The 27,758-nt window shown below is 44.2% G+C and overlaps 1 protein-coding gene across 7 annotated transcripts in view; it reads right to left on the bottom strand.

The window, feature by feature from the left end:
* Positions 1-25,410, bottom strand: part of TNIP1 (TNFAIP3 interacting protein 1) — an 84,434-nt gene extending 59,024 nt beyond the window's left edge. For 5 of the 7 annotated variants that reach the window (XM_088478237.1, XM_088478240.1, XM_088478241.1 and 2 more), the window contains exon 1: positions 25,174-25,348. Coding sequence is in view for 1 of the 7 variants with exons in the window: in XM_088478244.1 (XP_088334370.1) it covers positions 25,174-25,240 (67 nt within the window). In the remaining 6 variants the exon portion in view is untranslated. The other 2 variants (XM_088478238.1, XM_088478239.1) reach the window with 2 other exon arrangements.
* Between the last annotated feature and the right edge of the window lie 2,348 nt (positions 25,411-27,758).

Raw genomic sequence — 27,758 nt, 5'->3', positions numbered from 1 at the left:
CAGCACGCCCACCAAACCATTGTGCAATGCACAAGATGATGGAAACCTGTTTGAAACACCTCTAGAGCACATAAACTCACTGATGTGCCAAAAGTCATGGGATAGGTGCCTAGTATCGTGTAGGAACCCCTCTAGCCCGACAGCAACTCGATGTGGCTTCGATTCCACAAGTGGACGTTAGTCCACTGGAGAGATGTTGACCCATGCTGTCTGGATAGCCTCCCACAGCTCCCCGATAGTTGTAGGTGCTGGATCTTGGGTGCGAATGGACCTCACCACCACGTCCCATAGATGCTCGAATTAGTTCAGGTCGGGCAAACGTGGTGGTCACAGAAGTCATCGGAACTCTTCAGGATGCTCCTCGAACCAATTCTGCAAAACTTGGGACCGATGACACGGTGCATTATCCTGCTGGAATTTTCCATCACTGTGGGTGTACATGAAGTCCGTGAAGAACTGCAAATGGTCATCAGGCAATGCAACGTATCTGGTCAATGACGTGTTCAGTATAGACAACACTTAATATTTGGGGCCAAATGTAATAGGGTGAGAGTTTAGAAAATGTGAGAGTTTAGTAGTAAACTCACAATGGTCAAGTGTTATCTTCAAAATGGGAAAACATCTGGATGAGAGTTTAAAATCAAGAGTTTTTTGAGTCTTGAGTCTATAACATTGGCCGAGTTTAAAAAGTAGGAGAGCTTACTGCTAAACTCACATTTTCTCAACTCTCACTCTATTACATTTGGCCCTTGATCTCCAGAATGTGAGCTAATGTCTTATAGTGTTCATTCTAGCACCCTGCACCTGTCATGGCACATGCAGTTCTTCTTTCCTCTCTGGGGTGTCACTCTCTGCTCTGGTGCTTCTAACACACTCAGTTGATGCAACAAACTGCTGAGACACAGACCAGAGTGTGCTAGAAGCACCAGAGCGGAAAGTTACACCCCAGGCAAGAAAAGAGGAACTGCACGTGCTGTGACAGGTGCAGGGTGCTGGAATGAACAGCATATTATACGACGTGAATCCCTTTGCGCACAATATACATCGTGCAGAAACGCTCATTTCTTTGGGTTGACGCCTTTACTGCATCTTGTAAAATAAGTAATAGAAAACTAAAAGGCCTCTAATCTAGCTCTCATGCCTAAAAACACTTGTGAATACCGAGTGACTACAGCATATCATCAAGGGCCCCATTTACAAACGAAATATAACCCCTTTAGCGCTCGCTAAAGCGGTTATACCTTCTTGCTGTATTTAGTAAACAGCGGTAATCTAAGATTACCGCTGTTTGTACAGCATCGCTCTCGCCATCTAAAAGATGGCGAGAGCGATGCGGGCCCCATTGCCGGCAATGGAGACCCGGCAGTGCCTTTCCGGCTTCAACGAAGCCTTCCAGGCACTGCCGGGTCTCCGTGTCATGCACATGCGCAGACGGACCGTTGCGCATGCGCATGACCCTGGAGCCCCGTCGCTGGCAGCGTTAGGCTGCCAGCAGCCCAGAAGAGGACCTCGTCCAGGACGAGAATTCCGCTGGACTTCGCGGGACCTTGCCGGAAGGGTAAGTATTACTAAATACCAGTGGAATTTTCGTTTGTATCACAGTGATACTAAACGAAAATTCCCGCTGGTATTTCCCTTCGTTTGTAAATGGGGCCCATTATTCACTGTCAAAATGAGTTCAATGGTGGACTGAACAGTATTAGAGCACAGGTTCTCAAACTCAGTCTTTAGGACCCCAACCAGTTCACGCTTTCCAGGTCTCTCCTCACAGAGGGCAGGAAGCATGACACACAGCATTCGGGACGCGATGCATCTCGCCACCAACCGCATGCATGCCGGCGTCCTTCTGCGCATGTTCAAAAGTATGCACGCACTTTGGGGGGTGCTGGAAGGGCTCCGATGGCAGTGTCCCGCGGGAGGGAAAAAAATAGCGGTGGCACCGCCAGTGAATTCACAGAGACAGGAGAAATTGGAGGCAGCCCGGCATGTCCGTAAGTGCAAGGCACGCCCCCAAGTATGATTAAAAAAAGGGGGGGTGTCTTCACGTCTGCAGCGCCTGTAGAACTGCCCCTTTCTAGGTCATGTGCCCTGCCCGGCGCCAGACCTAGAGTGAACACTAAATGAGTAATGAATACACCTGTGCTCCTGCTGAGTGACCTAGAAAATGTGAATTGTTTGGGGTCCTGAGGATAGAGTTTGAGAACCACTGTACTAGAAGCATGTACTTAGGCAAAGCACACCATGATCACTTTTATCGATACCTATACAAATATACGTGCACAGGCTCAGGACAAAGGGTGTGCCACAGAACCCTCCCCAAAATCTGGTACCAGGTCACTGCTTTTGTCTCCTCCCCACATCTCAGAAGGCAGCCTCGTTTTGAAACCAAAATGGCTGATGTGAAATGGCTATATTCTGATACAGCAGTTTCACATTAGCCATCTTGGATTAAAAAAGAGGCTGCCTCTTTCTTAGGAGCTGTCCTGCATGCAATCTTATGGTTACAGAGATGGTGTATTTAGTTATTGTCGGCCTCGATTTCCAAATGGCCTTGCTTTTTTTCTAGTACTTTTTTGTTGCTATCTGGACTCCTAACGGATAAACTTTTTGCATCTGTGTCAATAAACAGTACATTTATAAAGACCCCAAAAATAAAAGCAGGTGGTGAAAATGGCATCCAATATACAGAACTCTGCTGGATGGACAGCAGTGGCAAAGTGAGACTATCCCAGGGACAAATCTAGTCCTGGGACTTTCCACAGATATCGCAGAGTTTCCAGCTACAGTATGCACAGGTCATAAAATCAACTGGAATTGTAAAAATGTAAGATATTTGCACTTTCTTCTAATGCAACTGCCATTTTGGATGGTATCATAAGCAGATATAATCAGTCCTCTTAAATGTAAAAAAAAACCCCAGACAATATTACTTGCGTTACATTATTTAGCAAAACTTGTTTACGTTTTTTTGTGGCACATTGAATGCATTCTTAAATCCCACTGGAATCTGTGCTATTAGATTTAAAGCTTACCCATCTTCTACACAACATTTAAGCATGGACCAATATTTAAAATAATTAATTTATTGATTGTGTTATCCTGGACAGAAACTCATATTCCTGCTGCTGTGAGGAGTTTGTATAGTTATTTTGAGATCATTTATATTTAATGGGTCCGCTATTTTTTGCCGAGAATCACTATGTCGGCAGTCATTATGTAGACACTGTAATGCTGACCCCTACGATGTGTCAGCGGCCAAAATTTCAACATTTTCAAAATATTGATTGGTGCATAATGTTGACAACCAATTTTAAGCCTAACCTTAAAACTTCATTTGCCGACATTTTGACTGTGTCGTCATTTTAGAGGTGTCAACATTTCAACCACACATGACATTGGGGCCTATTCATGATGTAAATTATCGGGGTCAATTAACATTCTGACTCGCCGTGGCTACTGGAGCAATTCATCATTGCTCCGGCGCGGTGACAGCTGATGCGATATCAGCTGATGCGAGGCCAGCACAGATGGTGTGATGGTTAGCATTACTGCCTCACAGCACCGAGGTCGTGGGTTCGATACCCACTACGGCCCTAACTGTGTGGAGTTTGTATATTCTCCCTGTGTTTGCGTGGGTTTCCTCCAGGTGCTCCGGTTTCCTCCCACACTCCAAAAATATACTGGTAGGTTAATTGGCTCCTAACAAAATTACCCCTAGTGTGTATGTGTGTGAGCATGTGGTAGGGAATATAGATTGTAAGCTCCATTGGGGCAGGGACTGATGTGAATGGCCAAATATTCTCTGTAAAGCGCTGCAGAATATGTGAGCGCTATATAAATAACTGGTAATAATAATAATAATATCAGCTGTCCCAGCAAGCCACTTCATAGGTCACCCAATCGCACAAGAGCCCTGACATCCGGCGGAAGGAGCCGGGGAGGGGCGGAGGGATCCGAAAGGATCCCTCATTGCAACCCGGACCTCCATCCCATAGGCAAGGAGCGTGTTGCAATGCCGAAGCAGGAGCATTCGCCATCTGAAGATGGCAGGTGCTCCCGCAGTCAAGCTGCGAAAATATTATATTTTCAGAGCTTGATGAATTCGGTTCCCATACTAGTGTATGGGGACAGTGGGCCATTCCGCAAAAGGAAGGTAAGTAGGAGATACAGGACCTGTGATATCTCCTGCTTTATCTTCTTGATGAATGACCCGATAACTTAACTTTTACAATTGCAGGTGAAAATGCTCAATTTCACTTGCTTTTGTGAAAATTAAGTGATGAGGAATAGGCCCCATTATGACATTCGACCTTATGGTTTCGACCGGTTAACTGTCGACACTGTAATGTAGAAATAACTGCTTTCCATATTAAACAAAACAAAGCCCTTTTGTGACAATTGGCAGCGAATGCTAGACCAGGTACCCACTGGTGTTGCTAGTCATACAGGTACTTGTTTAAACAACATTCCACGCTCCAATTAGCAGCTTGACTATCAACTCTTACATGATGGAAGGTGTGCAATGACCAGGCCTGTTGGGAGGGTGCCCAGCGCACATTGCACTTGTTTGCACAACAATAAAGGGGAGTTTTGGAGGGAAGATCATAGAGCTTGATTAGAGCTAAGGACGTCCCAATGTGTAACTCACATCCACAGCATCAAGCGTCCTTTTCTTGGCAATGTTCCGGTTCCCAAATTTTAAATATTGGGATGTACGTGGAAAAATCTGTAAATTGAAGAGTTTGACTGTTACTTTAAAGGACAAGGAACTTCTCTTTCACATTCCTAAATTTGAGTTCTTTTGTACTACGGTCTCTCTGTAACAGAGGGCCTGATTCAGAGCCGAACGCTCTGACCAGAGCGCTCGCTCTGAATCAGCGCCCTCCTCCCTCAACTTGGAGCGGCCTCATGGACGCTCGCATAGCTGTGGGTTACCACCCAAAGCTATAGCGAGCGTCCATGATGATGGTCGCGATGGTCAAGACCATCGCGACCATCGGGCTTGCGACGAAACCCTGCGGTAGGGTCTCGCTGCAGCAAGCCCTGGAGTGATTTTGGCTCTATCAGAGCCAAAAACACTCCCACTGACATCACTACTGATGTCAGTGGGGCCGGACTCAGACGGTAGGCGTTCCCATGGGAACGCCTCCGTCTGGCAGCCACGCCCCAGCACGCCCACCAAAGGGGGCGTGCTGTCACTCACCATCGACAGCACGCCCCCTTTGGTGCGAGACCACGAGCGATGGATTCCCCGTCGCTCGCAGGGTCTCGCGCATGCGCACGACGGAGTTCCCTCCGTTGTGCGCATGTGCAATTAGGCACCATCGACCCGCTTGCGAGCGTCCAGCGCTCGCGAGCGGGTCAGAAGCAGGCCCAGAATCCTGGTGAGGACATTTGAGACAACCTATCTACAAGTGATATTTCCCAGAGACTCCTCTGTGGACTTACTTTCCAACTTTTAAATCTTTCCCTTCAGACGACGTCCTTAAATTACAGAGATGGGAGGATGAACCCTACGGTGCGTCTATGCTAAAATACGTCACTGGACCAAATTATCTATTTGGATTTAAACTTAATTTGCCAGCAATCTGTCAGTTGAGCTCATTGCTGGAACTCAAACTGGGGAGATAAAGCAAATCATTATGGGAGGGGCGGGGCCAGAGGACATGGCACGAATAGCAAATTAGTGTATTAGTGAAGATACGGCAATGACAAGATGGTTCAATTTACCCCCGTCCTGCCCATTTCTCTAAGAATTGAGCGGGAGGGTGACTTACTCCTCCGGGAGTCCGTGGGTGTAGGAAAGTTCATCAATAGCCCTTCTTAGGGAAAGCCAACTCACCGTGGGGTTGATTCAATTCAGCGAGAGTTGAATAGTGCCGGGAAGTTGGTCCCGAAGCCATTAAATTCCTTGTGCTGTTTAGTCTGATAGCTGCCGGTTAAGTCGGAGAATGTTGGTTCTCGCGACTTAAACTGGGTGTTTAGTTCGGAGATTCGGCACTCTCTGACTAAAGTGCCGGCCGCGAGGCTGTTAGCTCCGCGTTAAGCCGGAAAACAGCTGCGCGGCCGGCACTTAATCGGATTTCTCCTTGCTCCCTCAGGAGGGTGCGAGAAGAAAACATTTAGACGCCCTAACAGCATGCTGAATTGAATAGCTCCCTCTCGGCGCTATCATCCGCGCTCCGAATTGAATTGCCCCCTGTGTGACTGACACTGCTTCACCAGCTCATGCCTCTTCTTAAGCTTCTAATGTCTTATTGTAGAGCCATCACAGTATGATAACATGGCACAGATCAGATCCAGCACATACCCATATTTGAAGAATGCCTCATGAGATTTAGCGCGTTCCACTTGTTGAGAAATGCAATAAGAATTCATCACTCATAAGGAATGTCAATGGCACGTATAGAGGATACCGTACTAACTAAGAGTAACAGACTGAGCAGTAAACCTGGGAATCCCCGGTCGGGGCTGGTTCTTCTCCTTCAAGGTTAAGCTTGTGACAACTAAGCGAAAAAAAACAAAAAAAACACATATCATGTGTAAATACTTACCAAGGGCGCAGTTACAGGTTTCTCCAATATTAAATATTAATATTAAAATCTCAGATGGCAACATTAAGAGCTAAAACTTGACAATGAAGCAAATTAAGCCATTATTAAATGTCTCTGTTAACAAAAAATAATAAGTAGTGCTAAAAACTAGTTACCTAAACACATGATACACCCCTAGGTTTGATTGCACTGATTTTCAAAGTTCTTTTACAGACCCCAGTAGGAGACTTAGGGGCCTATTCATAATAACTAAAAACGCTCTGGAGGTAATTAGGTTTAGAACTCGCATGGAGTTCTACCCAATTACCGGAGGAATTCATCATTCCTCCTCCCCATAACTATCTATTCCGAATAGCTGTCATTTTTGCGATGACAGCTTTTCGGGAAATAGATACTTTTCCCTCTCTCTCTACCTTACCGCAGCTGATAATGAGTGCTGTGCATGCGGTGTTACATCCGTAAAATCAGCACATGCGCAGCAGTGCCTACAGCTGCGGTAATTGTAACCGTGGTGGAGCCGCAGCCGGACCGGACGGCAGCGGACGCAGGAGCAGGGCCTAAGGTAAGTATTGTGTTTTGTATTTTAATTGTATTTTTTTTTTCTCAGAAGGGAGGCATGGGGGCATGGCTATAGGGGGGCATTACTACTGGGGGCATGGCTATAGGGGGCATTACTCCGGGGGCATGGCTATAGGGTGGCATTACTACTGGGGGCATGGCTATAGGGGGGCATTAATATAGGGGGCATTACTACTGGAGGCACTACTATAGGGGGCATTACAACTGTGGGCACTACTATAGGGGGGGCATTACTACTGTGGGCACTACTATTGGGGGCATTAGCACTGGGGGCATTACCACTGCAGGCACTACTAATCAGGGCACTGCATGGGGGACACCATTACCGGTGCCATTGTGTAAGGGGCACCACTGCTGTGAGCATTTTATGAGGGACACCACTACTGTGGGCATTGTATTAGGGGCACTACTAGTATGGGCATTGTGTATAAGGGGCACTATTTTGGGCATTGTGTAAAAGGGGTACCACTGTGTGTCATAACATGAATAAGGGACTAATGTGTGGCGTTATTTGAATTGGGGATACTGTATTATACAGGGAATTTCTGCGTGTGGCACAATGTATTATAAAGGGCATTACTGCGTGTGGCATAATGTGTTATAAAGGTCATTACTTCGTGTGGCATAATGTGTTATAAAGGGCACTACTGCGTGTGGCATAATGTGTTATACAGGGCACTACTGCGTGTGGCATAATGTGTTATACAGGGCATTACTGTGTGTGGCATAATGTGTTATACAGGGCATTACTGCGTGTGGCATAATGTGTTATAAAGGCCATTACTGCGTGTAGCATAATGTGTTATAAAGGCCATTACTGCGTGTAGCATAATGTGTTATAAAGGCCATTACTGCGTGTAGCATAATGTGTTATAAAGGCCATTACTGCGTGTGGCATAATGTGTTATAAAGGCCATTACTGCGTGTGGCATAATGTGTTATAAAGGGCATTACTGCGTGTGGCATAATGTGTTATACAGGGCATTACTGCGTGTGGCATAATGTGTTATACAGGGCATTACTGCGTGTGGCACAATGTGTTATACAGGGCATTACTGCGTGTGGCATAATGTGTTATAAAGGGCATTACTGCGTGTGGCATAATGTGTTATACAGGGCATTACTGCGTGTGGCATAATGTGTTATAAAGGGCATTACTGCCACATGGCAATTATTCGCCACGAGGGGAGAGCTTGGGGGAAGCACAGCACCTTCGTAAGTGCTGGGCACGCCCCACAGTGTGATGAATTGGGGGTGTTCCGCAAGGACACGCCCCCTTTCCGCTTTCAGCGCGTGCAGAGGAACGCCATCTAAAAAAAGTTTTTTGGGGGTTTTTATTTTTTTTTTTTGGGGGGGGGGGGGGGCGCAACGGTGAACTTTCGCCCTGAGCTCCACAATGTCTAGAACAGGCCCTGTATATGACATACAATAAACTGCACATCCCAGCATGTCCTGCAACAGTTTTAGCATGCCCTAGCAGAAAAATGGTGGCAGAGCATGCTGGAATGTCTAGTTCCACAGCAGCTGGAGTGCCACAGGTTGCCTATCCCTATTATAGAGGAAAGTCAGAAGTGCCACAACAGACACACAAGAGTAATAATAATTATCACACAGGAAGGTGGGATTTATTTACCTCGACACAGAAAACAATTCGCTTTTGTTGTCTGAGGAAGTGATATCAAAGCCCGGGGAGGAGATGCAGCTGGCTACTGCGGAGGGTGGGGATGGGCTGTCACATCATATTAGCCCCCTCCCCTCTATACGGACCGGGATTCCCAGTGGTATTATCTACCCTTACTGCCCACTTCATTTGGAAGTGGGTGCTGTGCGCGAGACCCGGTCACTCTTCTGTGGGTGCGGAGGACTACCCGAAAAATCGTGAGCCTACCACACCTTCTGGGAGAGTAGGCAAGTGTACCTCTATACAGTCCACACCAAGAGCCTCTGCAATCTGGCAGGGCCAGTAACCAATATGTAGCACCTATCCTTGTATATCACTGCCTATTTCTAGATTGTTAGCTTGCGAGCAGGGTCCTCAAACCTCTTTTTCTGTCTTTTACTACCCAGTCTTGTTTCATTACTGTTTGTTGCCAATTGTAGAGCGCAACGGCATATGTCTCAACAAGAGCTATATAAGTATATATAAATACATTTCTTTCATTTTCTGTAGAACAGGAGGTAGAAGAAATAAGTAATTCCCCACTCTATTATCTGAGAAGCCTCATCAGAGACATTTACATATATCTTTGCGGAGGTTACCGGTAGCCCTTGTACATGAAGCGCCTTGTATTTTTCTATTTTGTTTTGCTTTAAAGGTATGATTGTTCCCCATTGACTAGTAAGACGAGATAATAACCACATTACACAGACTAACACATTATCAGTTTCACTTCTTCATAGAAAACCTTTTTTTAGGTGGGATTCTCCCCGGTGAGGTGATAAAAGTCTAGAAGTAAAAGTGTACGAGGTCCTATCCTCTAAGTCACATGTCAGTGTTATTACCATCTGTCCCGTCAGCGAAGGTACAGGAGATAAAATGTCTGTCACGGATGAGAGATGATAAATCAGAGATATTGTCGTAAGAGGAAGCTGGGAATTTCCCGGGTTCTGACGCATATCTATTAAGCAGAACAGACCTATAGGTGTGCGGTAAGAACTTGTGTTGGCAAGGTCCGTGCTAACCCTGGGAGCACAGTCACCACCTCCCTCCGGCATCTTCGGCCCCTCAGGCTAACTAGTCTTCATTCTAGCACCCTGCAGCACCTGTCACAACCCGTGCAGTTCCTATTTCCTGCCTGGAGTGTCACACTCTGCTCTGGTGCTTCTAGCACTCACTGGTCTGTATATCGCAGATCTGTTGCATCAGCTGAGTTTGCTAGATGCACCCCGAGCAGAGAGCAACACTCCAGGCAGGAAAGAGGAACTGCACAGGTTGTGTCAGGTGCAGGGTGCTAGAATGAAGATTAGTAACACAGACACAGAGGAGCAGCACATTTATGGGTAAAGGCTGTCAGCAGCCTGGTGTCCTGTATGTGGACGCCACTGGGGCAGTAAGATCACACTCGGGCACAGATTTATCAACGAGTGAGTGATATTCTTGCGATCACTCGTTACTAATCTTAAATGGTGCTCCAGCCAATCAGCTCCTAAGTGTCATGTGTTTGGAAAATGACAGTTATGAGCCGATTGGATGATGCAACATTTAAAATGAGTAATGAGTGATAATAAGAGTATCACTCGTTGATAAATCTGGGCTTCATTCTCTGTTTTAAGCTCTCCCTAACCTTCTGGCTTACAAATACAGTAGGAAATCCTTACTATAGATTTTATTTTTAGTTATCCATCCCCTGTATAAATAGGTTTTTACTTTATCAACTGGGTACATAGAGCCCCATTTAAGAACGGGACATAACCCCTTTAGCACTCACTAAAGGGGTTATGTCCCTCTTTCAGCATTTAACAAATAGTCATAAGCTTAGCTTACCGCTGTTTGTCACTGTATTGCCGACGCCATCTATAGATGGTGACAGCGATACGGTCCCCGTTGCCAGCAACTGGGACCCAGCAACAGGCTTTTCGGCTTCAGCTGAGCCTTTCAGGCACTGCCGGGTTCCCGCCAGCTGAAAGTGTTATGTACATGCATAGACTGGCCATTATGCCATACTTGCCAACTCTCCCTGATTGTCAGGGAGACTCCCTAAAATAGTAGCAATCTCCCTGATTGCACATTACCCCCATTATGAAGTCGGTATATAAAAAAAAAAAACCCCAGAGATATATACATTAAAATGGGATGAGAAGTATAATTTCCCTGCATTGGTTATAAGGCACAATGGGCCGGATTCAGAGCCGTTCGCTATTTGCGGTCGTTCGTTCAAAAACAAGGGGTGGCTATTCAAATGATCCGCTCGCAAATTGCAGTCTGTTCACACCTCTAAGTCTGAACGAGCGAGCAAAACATACGCTCGTTTATTTGATAAAAACGCCCCCTGGCCGCACGCACCATACGTCATGTCCGCTATTTATTAGATTAATCGAGTACATCGTACAGCGTATGAACTGCTCGCTATTCTTGTGGTTGGTGTTTTCAACCGCTATTTTGCGAGCAGTTCTGAGTTAAAAAAAACCAAGTGACGTGGTCAATGACGCTGCTGTATTAATTATGCACTCCCTTAAAACGCCCGTTTTGACCTTTAAGCACGCCTGCGTTCGAATTCCACTCCCCCGTTTTCAAGCACCTTCCCCTGTTACCACCCACATACGCCTCATTCTGTCACTCAAAAAATCAGGCACTCGCTATATAGCGTACAAACGATTTTCGGCCGCACTGACTGGTTCGCGCATGCGTACTAAAAACCGTACGCATGCGCAGATGTGCGAACATCGCTCGGAACGAGCGTACTGCCGCTAGCGAGCGGCTCTGAATGAGGGCCAATGATCCCTATGGCTACAGGCATTTTCTGAAAGGTATCAGTGTGTTTTCCTAAACAAGTAGATCCTACTGACTGCTTTGGGGCTCGTTTACATTTGGATGTAATGGTGCTTACATACGGTCAGATTTTGTGACAGATCTGAACAATAACGATTTTAAAACTTGTTCATATCTGATGTCAGATAACGATATCTGACATCCGATGTGTTTGCAGTCAGATTTGGACGATTTAATTCATTTTAATACTGTGTGAAATCATTCAATCGTTCAAATCGTTTGTGAAATCGTTCAAAACGGTGGTAAATATCATTCAAATCGGTTGTATATATCGTTCAAATCAGTGGTAAAAATCACTCATCTGACAGATCTGACCGTGTGTACGCACCGTAAGTCAGTATTATGATGTCTCTCAGATGTAGCAGCACACGCCACTTTACCGCCAGGCTCATAGGTGCTGCTTTCACGATCTCCCTTAAAATGCCTTTTCAAAAGTAGACAAGTATGAAGCATACGCATGACACAAAAGCCCGTCACTCTCAACGATAGGCTGCCAGCAACAGAGTGTAGGATGGCGCTGAGGAGGGGAACGTCGCTGGACCTCCCCAGAGAGGTAAATAATGTTATATACCATCAGCATATTTGCTAGGATCACTGTGATGCTAAACCAAATATGCTGCTGGTAATAAGCATCGTTATTAAATGGGGCCCAGAGTCTCATTCTAGAACCCCCTTACCTGCATACAGAAATAGATGTTGTAGCAGGAACAGAGCTTATGACTAGAAGAAAACGAGGCTCTTATGCTACAGATGCAGATATGTTCGCTTTTCAAGATGTATACAACTGTATGAGTGAATGTACGCATTATTTACATGCTTGCTTTTTTGTGGCAAAGTACCCCCAATTTTCTTCCAACTGTGCATCAAGCCAACAAAGTGTAAGTACCATTATTTTCCCCAATATCCTGCACATTCCAGTCCAGTCTCACACTTGTATATTCTACATTTACCGCCTTTTTTTCCTCCTCTCCGGAAGAAGCCCGGACAGGAGATGCAGGTGATCACTCTGGGGGCGGATGTGGTCTCCCCATGATATTAGGCCCCACAGAGGGTCCGTGGGGAGTGGATGAAGCTAAAATTAGACAATTCTCATAGAAATACGTTATACTGACCCCATCCTCCCTAAAGACCAACACGTCCTGGTATTATTCTCCCAATCCTGCCCACTTCACTCTACTGGGGGTCCGGGGGACTACTTGAATATTGGCAATCTCCAGAACGTTACCTGTCGAGTACGCAACACCAAGGTCTATTGAAGGTGTATATGAACGCATGAAAATAGGGAAAACATGACTAACAAAAGGATGGATGACAAGAGTGTCAGTACGCCGAGAGTCAAAATACTAATTACCAGAAGTTACCAATTGTACAGGGTTTGGTGATATTAGTGCGTAATAAGTCCTCAAAATCAGCCAGTAAAGTACAATAAGGAAGTTTTCACCTTACTTCCACAAAATGCACTTGTATAGAGTAAATGGTTTTTTGGACTCCACTCAGGCGCTTTCAGGGATTACCATGCAGTCTACAGTTCTCTTTATATACCATGAATCCATCTATTGAATGGTTGTTCCATATATTCATCTACTGAGTCTTGATACTTAAAAATTGTGCACCCCTGTTTGTATACTCATATAAGAGCATTGAGAAACACATGAAAAAAAGAAAGAGAGCAATAGTGCAGAGATCTCAAGATAAAAAGACAATGTGTAATACCATATATTGCACTCACATGTTTAAAAGCAATAACAAGCATATAAACAGCCCATCTGCTAATGTGGCACAGGTTCTCCCACAACCGCTGAGGTATTATAACAGCTAGGATAAAGCGCAGTCTCCGGATACTTCGCTCGTCCAAATGAAGGAGGGCCAGTGGATGGAACAGCCACAAAGTCTGGTAGATCAGGTCCGTAGCCATCGTGGACTTGATCTACCAGACTTTGTAGAGAGGCGGCATGCATTTGTGGAGCGAAGTCTGTGAGCGGGAGTGCGATATCTTAAAAAGCAAGTATTGCATTATTTATACCATGCTAGATTTCAAAATAAAACATCGTTGTCACGCTCGCCACCAACTAAACAAAATAAACATGAGAAGGCTAAAGCTGGCCACACACACAGCGATATTTTACCCGATCTGGCCGATTCCGACACATTGGAACGACAGATCGTGTAAAATATGGCCAAATTCTGAGTAAATCATGAGTCCTCACTCACAATCACGATGCGCTTCCCCGCTGGTCGCACATCGCATCGTCAGATCTGCCGTGCGGTAGGGCAGATCTGACAATCTAGGACATCATGCACTGTGAAAAAGTCTGGATGCAGGAGAGATCGTATGAAGATTGGACACCAAATCGTGTGGAGATCGTATGCAGAGCTGCCGGGGAGAGTTTCAAGGGAAATCGTACACATCGGCACATCGCTGTGTGTGTGGGCACCTTCAGATTTTGTTCCCCATAGATTAGACCAGGGATGGGGAACCTCCTGCCCGGGGGCCGTATAAGGCCCTCAATCATTTGGCTTGGCCTAGGAACTGTTTTCTGCTAGCCTCAGAATCGCACACTACCAACAGAATCTATGCACCAGTGCCGCCTGGAGCGTCCTTAGGAAGCTTCAGACGGTCACACCGCTTCCCTTACAGCTCCCCGGAGCATCCTCAGGATGCTCAGGGCATTGCTGTAATCACTGGCGATTGTGGCCCCGTCTCGTGTGATGTCACCAGGCCCACGAATAATGTTCTATATATCAAAATGGCCCTGGACAGAAAAAAGGTTCCCCAAGCCTGGAGTAGACTCAAAGCGTCAATTCCTGATCTTGGAAGAAATTGAAATCCCTGTCTACATGGCTATTGGGGTCTGAATTGGATCGGCCATTTTTTGAGGAACAATGAGGAGGAATAGCGATGAATATAGGTTCTACATCCTACTGACACTTTGAAAATGAGAACAATTGTATGTTGTGGCAACTGTGGCTTTCAAACAATGAAGCACCGGACTTGAATTATCTCATTTAGATTTGTTTTGTGGTGTGGGGATACCACCTCATGTGTAGCATGTCTTGTATTGTGCATTAGGTAGAACTTCCTTGTATCTCTATATGCATGCACCGAAGGTGTTTATACCCAGGCAGACATGGCCATTTAACCAAAGGAACATATTCGTGACAATACTACACCACAAAAGGAAGTAATAAACCCACGATTTGAGGCAGTACTTCATGGAAAGCCCCTTTACTATGTTCCCGGGACCTTGTTAACATTTTGCCTTATGTAAAAATGCTTGTATAAGTTAACAATGTGTCAGTAAAAAAAAAAATGCTGTCCAACTTTTATGGGCTTGTCAGTAAAAACAACATTTGCAAGGGTCGCCAAACCCGATGACGGACCACGCAGATAGAAAGCCGTTATCGTTCCACTGCATTCTCCACCAGTCCTGACTGGGACATGTGACTCATAGTGGCTTTAATCAGCCCGACGGGCTTCCAGAGTCGCAGAAAGTAATGTGGTCAGGAAGGATTAAGGAGACGGTTCTCTCACAGTTTGATTGACACTATAACGTGCCGACTGAACGAACCATTTTTGCGTGCACCAGTAGCTACCTCCCAGTCACCTCCCATCACTTTTCCACCATATTTCTGATATCGTCTGACCCAATCGTAACAGACCCTTTGTGCGTAGACTGTGTAACGCATCCGCCGTAGGGGGGGGGGGGATTTCAGAATTTTTTTACGTAAGGACTATGATAAAGGTGAGAGCTCACCAGCACTGTTAGGTGAATACGCCTTATGGCAGCACAAGTGTGTACTGCCATTACTATGGAATGTAAATGTTCTTTAATATTTTGGCCAACACACAAAAATACACTGGTTATTATGCTTATTTACTACCCTGTTACCTTTTCTGAGAGAATGACAGCACTCTATCTTCCATGTTATGACATATTCACTATACATGTGTAACTTGCCGATTATTCATTGGTTTTTTTATCCGTTTCCCCCAGGAGAGGGAGGTGCAGAGGGTGTGACGCCTTGAATCATGTCATCACAACCAAGGGCGTAGCTATAGCAGGTCAAACTTGCCGACAATCAGCTCCCTCCTTTCAGAGGGGGGCGTGTTTGAATATCTGTGACACGTTGGAGGCGGAGTCGGGGGCAGGGCCGCATGATCGCGTCATTGTGGCCCTGCCCCCTTTTCACAATGCCGTTATTTTCGGCACTGTGAAGCAGGGGGCGGGGCCACGATGACGCAATTGAGCGCAAATCCCTTCACCGGCCCTCCTGCTGTGGGGATTTCCAGTGTATTCTGGGGGGAGGTCGGGAGGGTTGGGCAATGTCGGGGGGCTTGCCTGCCTTTCCGGGGGGGCGGGAGCGGCACCCGAAAATCAGGAGGCTCCTGGCCAAATCGGGAGGGTAGGCAAGCCTGTAGCAGGTGCAGAAGGTGCGTCTGCTACAGGGCCCAGACTGCCTCTGGGTCCCGGCCCTCTCCCTGCACCGGGTTACACTGCCATCTCCTGAGCCCCGGCTTTTCTATTCTCACCAGAGTGCTGCTGCAGGGCATCTGGGCTCAGAGCTGATCTAAGGCTGGGTACACACTAGGTCCCGCCGACCTGACAATTGGCAAGTGTATACACACAAACAGTCTGCCCAATGTGCCAGGCTTGACAGCTTTAAATGGGCGGGAATTTAAATCGCCAGCCCAGTTGAGCTGTCAATTACCGCCGGGACCCTGCAGCATGTGTACAGGCGATTGGCGGGTTGCCCGTACACACCAGCAGTTGACCGAAATATCTGTCTGATATATCAGCCATCTGCTGTACTGCACAGCAGATGGGATAGGACTGAACGATTTCGTTCACAGACATGTAGACAAACAGAGGGTGTGATCTCGCGCCAAAAAAGATTTTTTATATATCTCACTACTACAGAGAATTTCGATTTTTGTATTCTGACACCCTAAAAATTCATAGATTTTATTAGGAATATCATATAATTTACATGAATGTGCCACCTGACAATCTTAAATTGAAATTCAGAAAAAAACAAGAGAAAAGAAAAGATTCTTTGTCTGGTGCACATATAGGGTTAAAATAAATTCAATATATGATTAACTTCTCTGTTATCACAATAAAATATAACTTTTATTCATTTAATTCATTAAAAGGTAGGTCTAGGTCCCAAGAAAATGAAAATGCGAAATATGTTAAAATAAGAGAAGATAGTATGTGTGTTTATTATATATATATATATATTTAGAAAAAGAGGCGATTTAAAATTTCACCTGTCGTCGGTCTATTACATGTATAGGACTGAGATGTCCGGGATTAATGGAGTATATTTTCAGTGTTTAAATCTCACACTGTATTATGTTAGCATATTTATAATAAATTAGGGAATATATTCCCGGTACTGTCAATATTAATAATATATCTATTAAGGTGAAATAAATTAATTATTATTTTTCACTTGAAGATGTCATCTCTACCATATCCTGGTAGCTATGCTGCATATATATATATATCTCCACCAGGTCCTGTAATATGTAACAGTATTGTTGGAATTCTTGACAATCTAATGTTAAATCAACCGATTCAGTGTATATTAATCTTAGGATCTGTGGTTAATGGTCTTATACTCTGCGGGAATGGTTTCAATACTAGCAGTTGAAACTGTGTAAATTTTACAGCCACTGTGCTACACATGTATCTTTGTTCTGTATTAGCTCATATACATTGTGTCTATCTCTAGACTCCAGCTCCGTTCAAAGGTAAGTGTGTCTTTATTATCAGGTATAGTGATCCTCAAACTGATGGATACTTGGGTGGACATATAAACAAATACTGACAGTGATTTACATGATCGTATGTGTTATGTTTATCCTCATCTCTGCTCAGCATCAGTCACCGTTCGGCAGGATAAACATAACACATACGATCATGTAAATCACTGTCAGTATTTGTTTATATGTCCACCCAAGTATCCTGCAGTTTGAGGATCACTATACCTGATAATAAAAACACACTTACCTTTGAACAGAGCTGAAGTCTAGAGATAGACACAATGTATATGAACTAATACAGAACAATGATACATGTGTAGCACAGTGGCTGTAAAATTTACACAGTTTCAACTGCTAGTATTGAAACCATTCCCGCAGAGTATAAGACCATTAACCACAGATCCTAAGATTAATATACACTGAATCGGTTGATTGTAACAATATTGTTGGAATTCTTGACAATCTAATGTTAATATTGCAGGACCTGGTGGAGATATATATATATATGCAGCATAGCTGCCAGGATATGGTAGAGATGACATCTTCAAGTGAAAAATAATAATTAATTCATTTCACCTTAATAGATATATTATTAATATTGACAGTACCTGGGAATATATTCCCTAATTTATTATAAATATACTAACATAATACAGTGTGAGATTTAAACACTGAAAATATACTCCATTAATCCCGGACATCTCAGTCCTATACATGTAATAGACCGACGACAGGTGAAATTTTAAATCACCTCTTTTTCTCAATATATATATAATAAACACACATACTATCTTCTCTTATTTTAACATATTTCGCCTTTTCATTTTCTTGGGACCTAGACCTACCTTTTAATGAATTAAATGAATAAAAGTTATATTTTATTGTGATAACAGAGAATTTAATCATATATTGAATTTATTTTAACCCTATATGTGCACCAGACAAAGAATCTTTTCTTCTCTCTTGTTTTTTTCTCATTCACAGACATATCCACTGTGCACAGTCGGCGGTGCACTATAGATATAAAGCCTGTTCAATGGATTGGGTGACATATCCATCAGTGTGTACTCAGCTTTAGCTACAGCAATCTCTAACTGCTGCCTGCATGCATTGTGATGTCACAGTGCAGGTAACAGCCCTATATAAAGGATGCCCAGCTACTGGCAGCCATTTTGTGGTGGCATTTTGCCCTACATTGATACTCTCTGAGTAGTTCCTGTTTTATTTAAGCAACTTTGGATAAAGACAACAGATATGGACTTTGGATTACATATTTCAATGAGGTCCTGAAAGACAACATCTTTAGAAGAAGAATCTGAATAACATATTCAGGTTAGGACTATATAACAAATTTTGGTCTGTCATCCTTACCCCTTCAGACACCTCCCTCCATTTCATATGCAGTTTTTAATTTGAAAACAATGGATAAAGCAAATTATTCATCTGATATGACACAGCATGACTTAAGATGGGTACACACTTGTCCAATCCTATGAGGATCCAACTCCAGATCAGACTGTGGGCCCGATTCAGAGCCGGACGCTCTGACCAGAGCGCTTGCTCTGAATCAGGGCCCTCCTACCTAAACTTGGAGCGGCCTCTTGGACGCTCGCATAGCTGTGGGTTACCACCCACAGCTTATGCGAGCGTCCATGATGATGGTCACGATGGTCAAGACCATCAGGCTTGTGACGAGACCCTGCGGTAGAGTCTCGGTGACCGCAAGCCCTGCAGTGATTTTGGCTCTATCAGAGCGAAAATCACTCCCACTGACATCACTAGTGATGTCAGTGGGGCCGGGCCCAGACGGTAGGCGTTCCCATGGGAACTATATGGAAAAAAGGGAAAAAGTACTCTCTAGTGTCGGGGCACAATATCTGCCTAATTAAGTTAAAACTTAACTTTTAAAATATATCCCTGTGATATTGCCTGAAATCGCAATGTGAATTCAGTCGGTAAAATCACACTACAACCGCATTTTAAATGTGGATTATAGTAAATAGAGCCCTGTATCATAAACATTTAGGATTAAGGAGACTATAAACACTTTTTTTTTAAATATTTTTTGTATTTATAATACTCACTGTATGCTAATCACCATTCATTTAACAGTGCATGTCAGTGCAAGTAGGCAGTAGTAGTGCAAATATTAGATCATTTACAATAAAAATGGATAAATTGTAAAATAATTTGCACATTTCCCTGTGGAAATTGCGCGATGGGTCCTCCATAGGTCTTGCTAAGCCCCTGATCACAACCCCTCCCCCTGCTGTACAATGCCACGATTCACTGCATTGTGAGGCAATAAACAGGCCACAATGACAGGGTTCATTGCAAATTGCGTAACAAATCCCCCGGACCACCAACTTCTCTGTGGAAGTGGGTGGATCCAGAAAGCTGCTCTACCCTCACGGGAGTTCGGGGGAAAGTTCTATGACATTCTGAATTTCAGGGAGGGTATGCAGGCACGACCGGTGAGGGTTAGGATTAGGCACTAGGGGGAGTGTTAGGGGTTAGGATTACTTGGAAGCAGGATGAGCTGGAAGTCACCAGGACAACACCGCCTGACCCAGAAAACAACACTGGAGCCACCAGACCCGCTGTACCAGGTAAACTTTTTTTGAATCCACTACCATCATGGCCAGATTACGGACCTATACTGAGAAGAGGGGGGGGGGAGCTGTGACCAGTGCCTGAATACTTAAAAATCGTAAAATTGCATAATTTAGTGAGAGAACTAGAAATACAATTTTAATACCTATGACTTATGGCTGACTGTGTGGTCAGCTGGTCATCATAATGCTGTCATGAAGATGGGCCTATTTTTTATGCGGAGGCCTGGTTTTAGATGCATCGTACGATGAACTGTGTCGTAATTGTGTAGTATTTAAGTAGGGTACGATCCGGTGCGCGCTCCCGGCGCCCTTAAAATGTATGGTATGATCAGATGTGCAGCCCATCATATCTATCGTATGCAGATCGTGCCGTGTATTTGTACATGCGATACATCGTGCGTCCGACCGGCATCATTTGAGTTACATTTTGAAGAAGTGTGTGTTCTTTCAATGACCTTCCCTCCTAAACTGCAGATCGATGGTATCGTGAGATAGTATGTACATCGTGTGTCAATCGTGCAGCCGGGACTGCCAGGGAGCTCAAGGGAAATCGTAAGATGAATCTCATCTTATGCTGGTCGTACTAGTGTATGGCCAGCATAAGGCCGCGTATCCATTTGCAAATTAAAATGAGCGATTGAACAATAACGATATCGTTATCGCTCATTAATCGGGTGTGAACATGCCGAAAACGACCAGTGATGCGCACTCCCGCTGGTAGTTTTCGGCATCAATCATCGCCTGAACGTGCTGGTCAATCTGCCGATAACGACAGATTGACCATGTTCAGTGTAGGCACTGCAGGGGAACAGGAACGACTGTACGATTACAATGTTGTAATCGTACTGTCGTTCCACTATCTGCTAGTGGATACGCACCTTAAGGACCTAAAACATCTTTAAGAACCATCTACCAGGTCCAGCTTAACACAGATAACTGTTTTTAGGTGAAAAAATAGGCCGCGGATTCTAAACAAAAAGAGAGGATCTAATAAAGCTTGGAGAGAGATAAAATTGGAGATAAATAGTACCAACCAATCAGCTCCTAACTGTCACAGGCTGTGTTTGAAAAATGACAGGAGCCGATTGGCTGGTGCTATTTATCTCCAACTTTATCTCTCTCTAAGCTTAATTAAATCTCAGTACCAAGTCAATTGAACTATACAGGCTATTTCTACACAGAGTGAATGAGGGATTTTTCCACCAGGAAATTTAGCAATGTCACTTATGACTGCTTTTATGCATCAAATGACATCACCAGAAAAAGCACCAACACACCCGAAGGGGGTTTAAATAAAAGCAAAAATCAGTATTATCAGCAAAAATGAGTCACAAAATCAAATCTTAATTTAAAAATATGCGACTGCACAATGGCTCTAGTCATTTGCGGTGCAACCTGCGGGCTGATTTGTTTGTGCGATTGTTGTTAAGACAACTTGTTCCAGCATCGCATTCTCTCGTTCTTTCTCTGTTCTGCTTAAAAAAAAAAAAAAAGATAGCAACCAATTTCCTATTAGTCAAATATATTTTAGTCCCAGCAAAAGGTTTACCCTGTAAAGTCTTTGGCCTCTCTTTAATTAGGAACTTTGGGCCTGATTCAGAGCCGTTCGCTATTTGCGGTCATTCGTTCCAAAACAAGGGGTGGCTATTCAAATGATCCGTTCGCAAATTGCAGTCTGTTCCCACCTCTAAGTCTGAACGAGCGCGCAAAACATACGCTCGTTTATTTGATAAAAACGCCCCCTGGCCGCTCGCACCATACGTTATGTCCGCTATTTATTAGATTAATCGAGTACATCGTACAGCGTATGAACTGCTCGCTATTCTTGTGGTTGGTTTTTTCAACCGCTATTTTGCGAGCAGTTCTGAGTTAAAAAAAACCAAGTGACGTGGTCAATGACGCTGCTGTATTAATTATGCACACCCTTAAAACGCCCATTTTGACCTTTAAGCACGCCTGCATTCGAATTCCACTCCCCCGTTTTCAAGCACCTTCCCCTGTTACCACCCACATACGCCTCATTCTGTCACTCAAAATAGCAGGCACTCGCTATATAGCGTACAAACGATTTTCGGCCGCACTGACGGGTTCGCGCATGCGTACTAAAATCCGTACGCATGCGCAGATGTGCGAACATCGCTCGGAACGAGCGTACTGCCGCTAGCGAGCGGCTCTGAATGAGGGCCTTAGCCCACGATAAAGTGCAGACATCGGTCGCCCCTAAATCGCATATTTGAATAAACACAAATTGGGCTGCAAACTAAAATGTGTAATTTACGGGTGAAATCAGGGCCAAGTGGGGTGATTTAGGGTGCATTCCAAGTCCGTCACATTGCCCACAATTTGACTCTAATTGAATTGACCAAAAAGTCTTTAAACGAAGATTCACCTTTTTGGAAAATTGTTTTTGCTTTCTTGTGGGTGGTTTAAATGTGGAAAATTGGCCAAATATTGACCATATGTCTTCTACAATTGATAGGATGACTCTATAGCAGCATGTAGCTAACTCGATGCCCCACTGCTGGACTAATTTAAAAAAAAAAAAAAAAACAACATAAAAGAAGATATGTTTTATTTTTCAAACTATTTAAAGTTTAGTAGAAAGTTGCTAGACCAGACTGCACATAATAAATGCTAAATGTTGTGCTGTTATGGCTATAAAGCCAGACACAGCTGAGCAACCTCTGCTCTCCCATATTTAAATTTAATGGTGTAGCATAAAACCAATACACAAGGCAGGGGTGTAACTTACTCATAAACATTACAAAAAAAAAAAAGTTAGGTTGTGAGAATATGCAAAACAATTGTTCTGCGAAAATGATAACAGTGACCATTGTGAGATACTTCACTTTATATATTACTATATCTATCACCAAAAGAGGAACCATTATTGTACATTGTGTCTCACCAATTTTCTGCCCCCTAACATACACTGCCTTTAGCAACTAATATAGTGGTTCCTACAATTTCTTGAATCACGGCACCCTCAAGTATCAGCATTTTTTTCACGGCACCCCTGGGCCAAACGTTTCTTATGGACAAAGTCTGAAAAAATTATTAAATTACGTAAATCGTGTTTACCCGTTAAGTGTTGGTGGACACGGTTCTGTTTGACCACATATTTTATGATTGGCAGCCATAAGAACTGATTTTGCCTATCATATTGCTTAGAAAATAGTTTGATTTGGTGATAGCCTAGCACCCTTTCAAGTGACCTCGGCACCCAGATTGGGAACCACTGAATTATATCTAACCTACACTGTACTTGAATATAACTGAAAATGAAGATTAAATTAAAAAAAAAAAAAAAAAAAAACAAATATTAGTTTCACTTTATATGAAAATTACTCAATTTAGGAGTATATTTACTAAGCAATGGATCTTCAAAACCCCCAATGTTTGTTTGTTTGTTTTTTGCCTGCCAGATTTAAAAGAGCAATAATACAGTAAATGCAAAATCAGTCTTGATTTTAATTAAAATTATTGCCCTTTTCAATATGGCAGGCAAAACTGACTAAATTCAGGAGTTTTAAAATGCCACCACTTGGTAAATATACCCCTAAGGGGTCGATTTACTAAGCAGTGTTAGGAGACAGAGCGAAAAGTAATAAGGTGCCAGCCAATCAGCTCCTAACTGTCATCTCACAGGCTGTTTGAAAAATGACAGTTGGGAGCTGATTGGCTGGTACCTTATCACTTTTCACTCTCTCCTAACACTGCTTAGTAAATAGACCCCTTAAGTCTGTGATCTCAGGTTTACATTAGTGCAGACCTGTAATACACACAAACATCTTTTAACAGCAAACATCTACACATCTTAAAGCATATTTGGAAAGCAAAGTTACGTTAATATTGGAAATGTAAAAACACCTGATCTGAATCAATTATAATGTGAGTTTGGTAAATCAGTTTTTCATACATAACTCTATATAACTATAACCAAAACCTACAATAAACTATATCCAGCACTACGAAAGAGATAAACAATCTGATAATGGATTCACAATGAAAGAATATTATGTAAAATTAGATATGTTTATATTTGGCTCTATCAAAGCTAGAGGTACGAGGCACTGCAGAATCTCGGCATTATACATAGTGGTTTCATTTACAACTATGGGCTCGATTCAGCAGGGATTGCAACTGCAATTACGCACGCAATCGGCCGATTGTTTTGTTCTGCGCATGTATCGTAGTGCGCGCGATTAAACCAGACACTGTGATCGGGACTGCGAACGCAGAGACTATGCAGACCCATCACAGAGTGATTGACAGAAGGTACCATTTGGGGGAGGTGATGGGGGGTGGTCGGCGAAACGCAGGCGTATCAGTGCGTTTGAACACCGTTGCAGGGGCATGCATAAATTATCCACTGCGATGGCCTACGCAGACTGAGCTATCACTGCGTACCGGAAGGTTAGCAATTCCTGAGTAAGGTCAGACCTTGTGCAAGTGTGCGTGAGGCTGCGATGGTACTCGACGTTACCGATGGTTTTGCAGTCTTGCTAAGTATTACGAATATGTGTAGGGTAAGGTGGGCGTCCTTATGTTGTGCTGCAGCAGCATAGCGATCGCAGAGGATTAGCATATGATCGCAGTGAGACCGCGTGCGTAATCGCTACTGCAATCAATGCTGAATCAGGCCCAATAACCAACTCAAACGCTAACAATGCTAAAATGTTGGGAAGAGCTAGGGTGAATAACATCAACACTGGGGATGCTGGGACTTGTAGTGCTCCGACAAATGAAAGGCCACAGGTACAACAAATGTACAGCCACCGGTTCCCAAAGCTTGTCAATAACAAACAGAGCAACATTATAAAGTCCCAAAATGTACTGTAGTGTAGTGGTCCAATACAATACTGTACCCAGATGTGGATCAGCTCTATAATATTAGTTTTATACAACTTCTGCTTCTCCTACAAGGCATGCTCTATCAGAAATGTGTATCATACATTCTGCTGTACGTTGATATTCATGAATAATATTAAATGTTCTGCCTAGGCTACTATTTAAAATTCAATGACATGGCTGCAGCAAAATAAAGTGACACAAGGACCACAATGCTTTGCAATACCAATGATTGCCATGATGCCAATGTATGCATGAATATTAATGTATGGATAATGGACAGATGGTAAAGTAATACACATGCTCTGTAATTACCTCCTAGGCCGAGTCTCCAGGCAGCCTCTACGCCGTGCCTCCCCCTGCCCCGAGTTTCCCTGTACATCTACAGGAGCAGGTCACAGGGGAAAGAGCTGTACAGTGGCTTGTTGTACATATCTATAGGAGGTAACGGCAGTCAGCAGATAGTGATACAATGTATCACATAATAGTACACTCACCGCTTCCTGCAACAAACTCCCTGGGAAAAACCCGGTGTGCGCTGATTGGTCAGAGGCAGAGCAGCGAGGCGGCAGCCAATGAGAGCAGGATAAACACGCTGTCACTCAGGGAGGCGCCCGGGCACAGCTGCTGCCGGTGCTTTCAGTGTGTCTCCTGCAGCTGGTGGTGCTATTGCTGTGCATGGTCCTGCGTCTTCATTTTATACATTTGGAAAAAAAATGTTTTCCACAGACAAAAACATTATGTGTACAGTATATAGATAAAGACCTATAGCTAGACTGATAGCTCTGTATATAAGTAGATAGTTATAATACATGGAGAGGCATATTTACAGATACATATATGATGAACCCGAGGGATTATGTGGGCTTTATACAAAGGTGCAGCAGTGTATAGTGCGGGAAATTTGGTGTGTTTTGATCAGGAATGTGCGCAGGGGTGTTTTAAGAGAGGAGGGGGCTGTGTGCAGACTTGGCCTGATTCAGCAAGGATGGCAAGTAAGCCATTGCACGTACCTAGCCGCTGCGAGAACATGCTAATGAATGTATGCGCACGGCAATCGCAACACAAGATGCAGACGCCCCGCACTACATAAAGCCAAACCTCCCATACGAACCATCGAACCCATACGCACAACTGTGGTAGCCCTGACCTGCCGCAGGATTGTGGCAGCTTCCTGTGTACGTTGAGACGGACGGCTGCATATGCCGCTGTACAAGCTTAATTATGCACGCCCCTGTAACGCCGTTCAAACACACAGGCACGCCTGCGTTCGCAAGACCACCCACCACCATCATCCACAAATGGCACTTCCTGTCAACATCGGAGGTCTCTCCGTGCTAACTTGATCGCAATGACTGGTTTGCGCACACGCATTGAGATGCACATGCATGCGCAGAGACGCAACATCAACGAACTGCGAGCAAATTCTTACTTGCCATCCTTGCTGAATCAGGCCCTCAGTGCGGGCCCCCTCCTCTCTCCAGCGGTGCCGTGGATGCAGTAGATTCTGCCTAAGTGGAAAAATCTACTGCGCATGTGCGGGTCTCCGGGAAAATGGCCTCCGTGCTTTTTTCCAGGAACAGCAGTACTGAGCATGCGGGTGTCACCGGAGAAATAGCTGCCGCCATTTTCCCAGTGATTTTTGCTGCTCTGGGGACAACGGACGAGTAAGTATAAAGACTATAATGGCTGCAGAGTGTGCGGTGTGGGCCCCCTTGGACCCAGGGGTCCGTGTGCACCGCACACCCTGCACCCATTATCGATACACCCCTGGATGTGTGGAGAAGGTAGGCAGTGCCTCACCTGCCATACACGTTTTACTCCAGAGTTTCGACTATATAAATGATTAAAATAATACAAAAAAGATATTTATAATATTTTCTTTACATTTTTCTTATCATTTTTATAGTGAAAACTCTGGCGTATACTCTAGTACAGGCCTGGCCAACCTGTGGCTCTCCAGCTGTTGTGAAACTACACATCCCAGCATGCCCTGCCACAGTTTTAGCATTCCCTAATAGCAAAACTGAAGCAGTGCATGCTGGGACTTGTAGTTTTACAACAGCTGGAGAGCCACAGGTTGGCCATTTCAGCTCTAGTATGACAGGAAAGGCTCTGCCTCACCTGACCGCACATCACATTGATATATGGATATACATTAATACATTTGATAAATGTACATAGCGAGAAGCAAGATATCAGCATTAAAAGTTATAATTGTACCTTGGCCTATCTGACTCTATCAGGGCTACACTGACAGAAAACTTAAAGTTTAATTGGAATCAAACTCGTCTGAAATACCTGGGGGTCATCCCTACCAAGCACTACTCTCAGTTGTGTGATGCAAATTATCTTAGGCTCTTTCGCACTGTTGCCGGGGACTTTCAGGACTGATCTTCCCAGATTATCTCATGAACTGGTAGGACACACACCCTTAAAATTAACATCTTACCCCGTTTACTCTATGTCTTTCAGGCTCTCCCGATTAATGCTCCTTCAGCCGTTATTCTGGGGCTTCAGCGAAAATTTACCTGCTTTCTTTTGACGAAAAAAAGGCCTAGGGGTATATTTACTAAAGTGCAGGTTTTTAGAAGTGGAGTGGTTGCTATGGGCAACATATCAGGTTCTACTTAACATTTATCTAGCACCTTCCTAGAAGATAATAGCTAGAATCTGATTGGTTGCTACGGGCAACATCTCCACTTCTACAAACCCGCACTTTTGTGAATATACCCCCTAGAGTGCGGCTGAAATTCTTGCATACTCCGGCTAAATGGGGTGGATTAGGTATTCCCAATCTCAGGCTCTACGTTTATGCTGCTCATCTAGCTCAGGGAGTGTTGTGGCATTTGGACTCCACTGCGCGAAGATGGGTTCAACTTGAATCTGATCTATCGCAA

This window comes from Taudactylus pleione, unplaced genomic scaffold (genome assembly GCF_031769625.1).
Source record: "Taudactylus pleione unplaced genomic scaffold, aTauple2 ptg000212l, whole genome shotgun sequence".
Lineage (NCBI taxonomy): Eukaryota > Metazoa > Chordata > Amphibia > Anura > Myobatrachidae > Taudactylus > Taudactylus pleione.
This window is presented reverse-complemented; position numbering and strand designations above follow the sequence as displayed.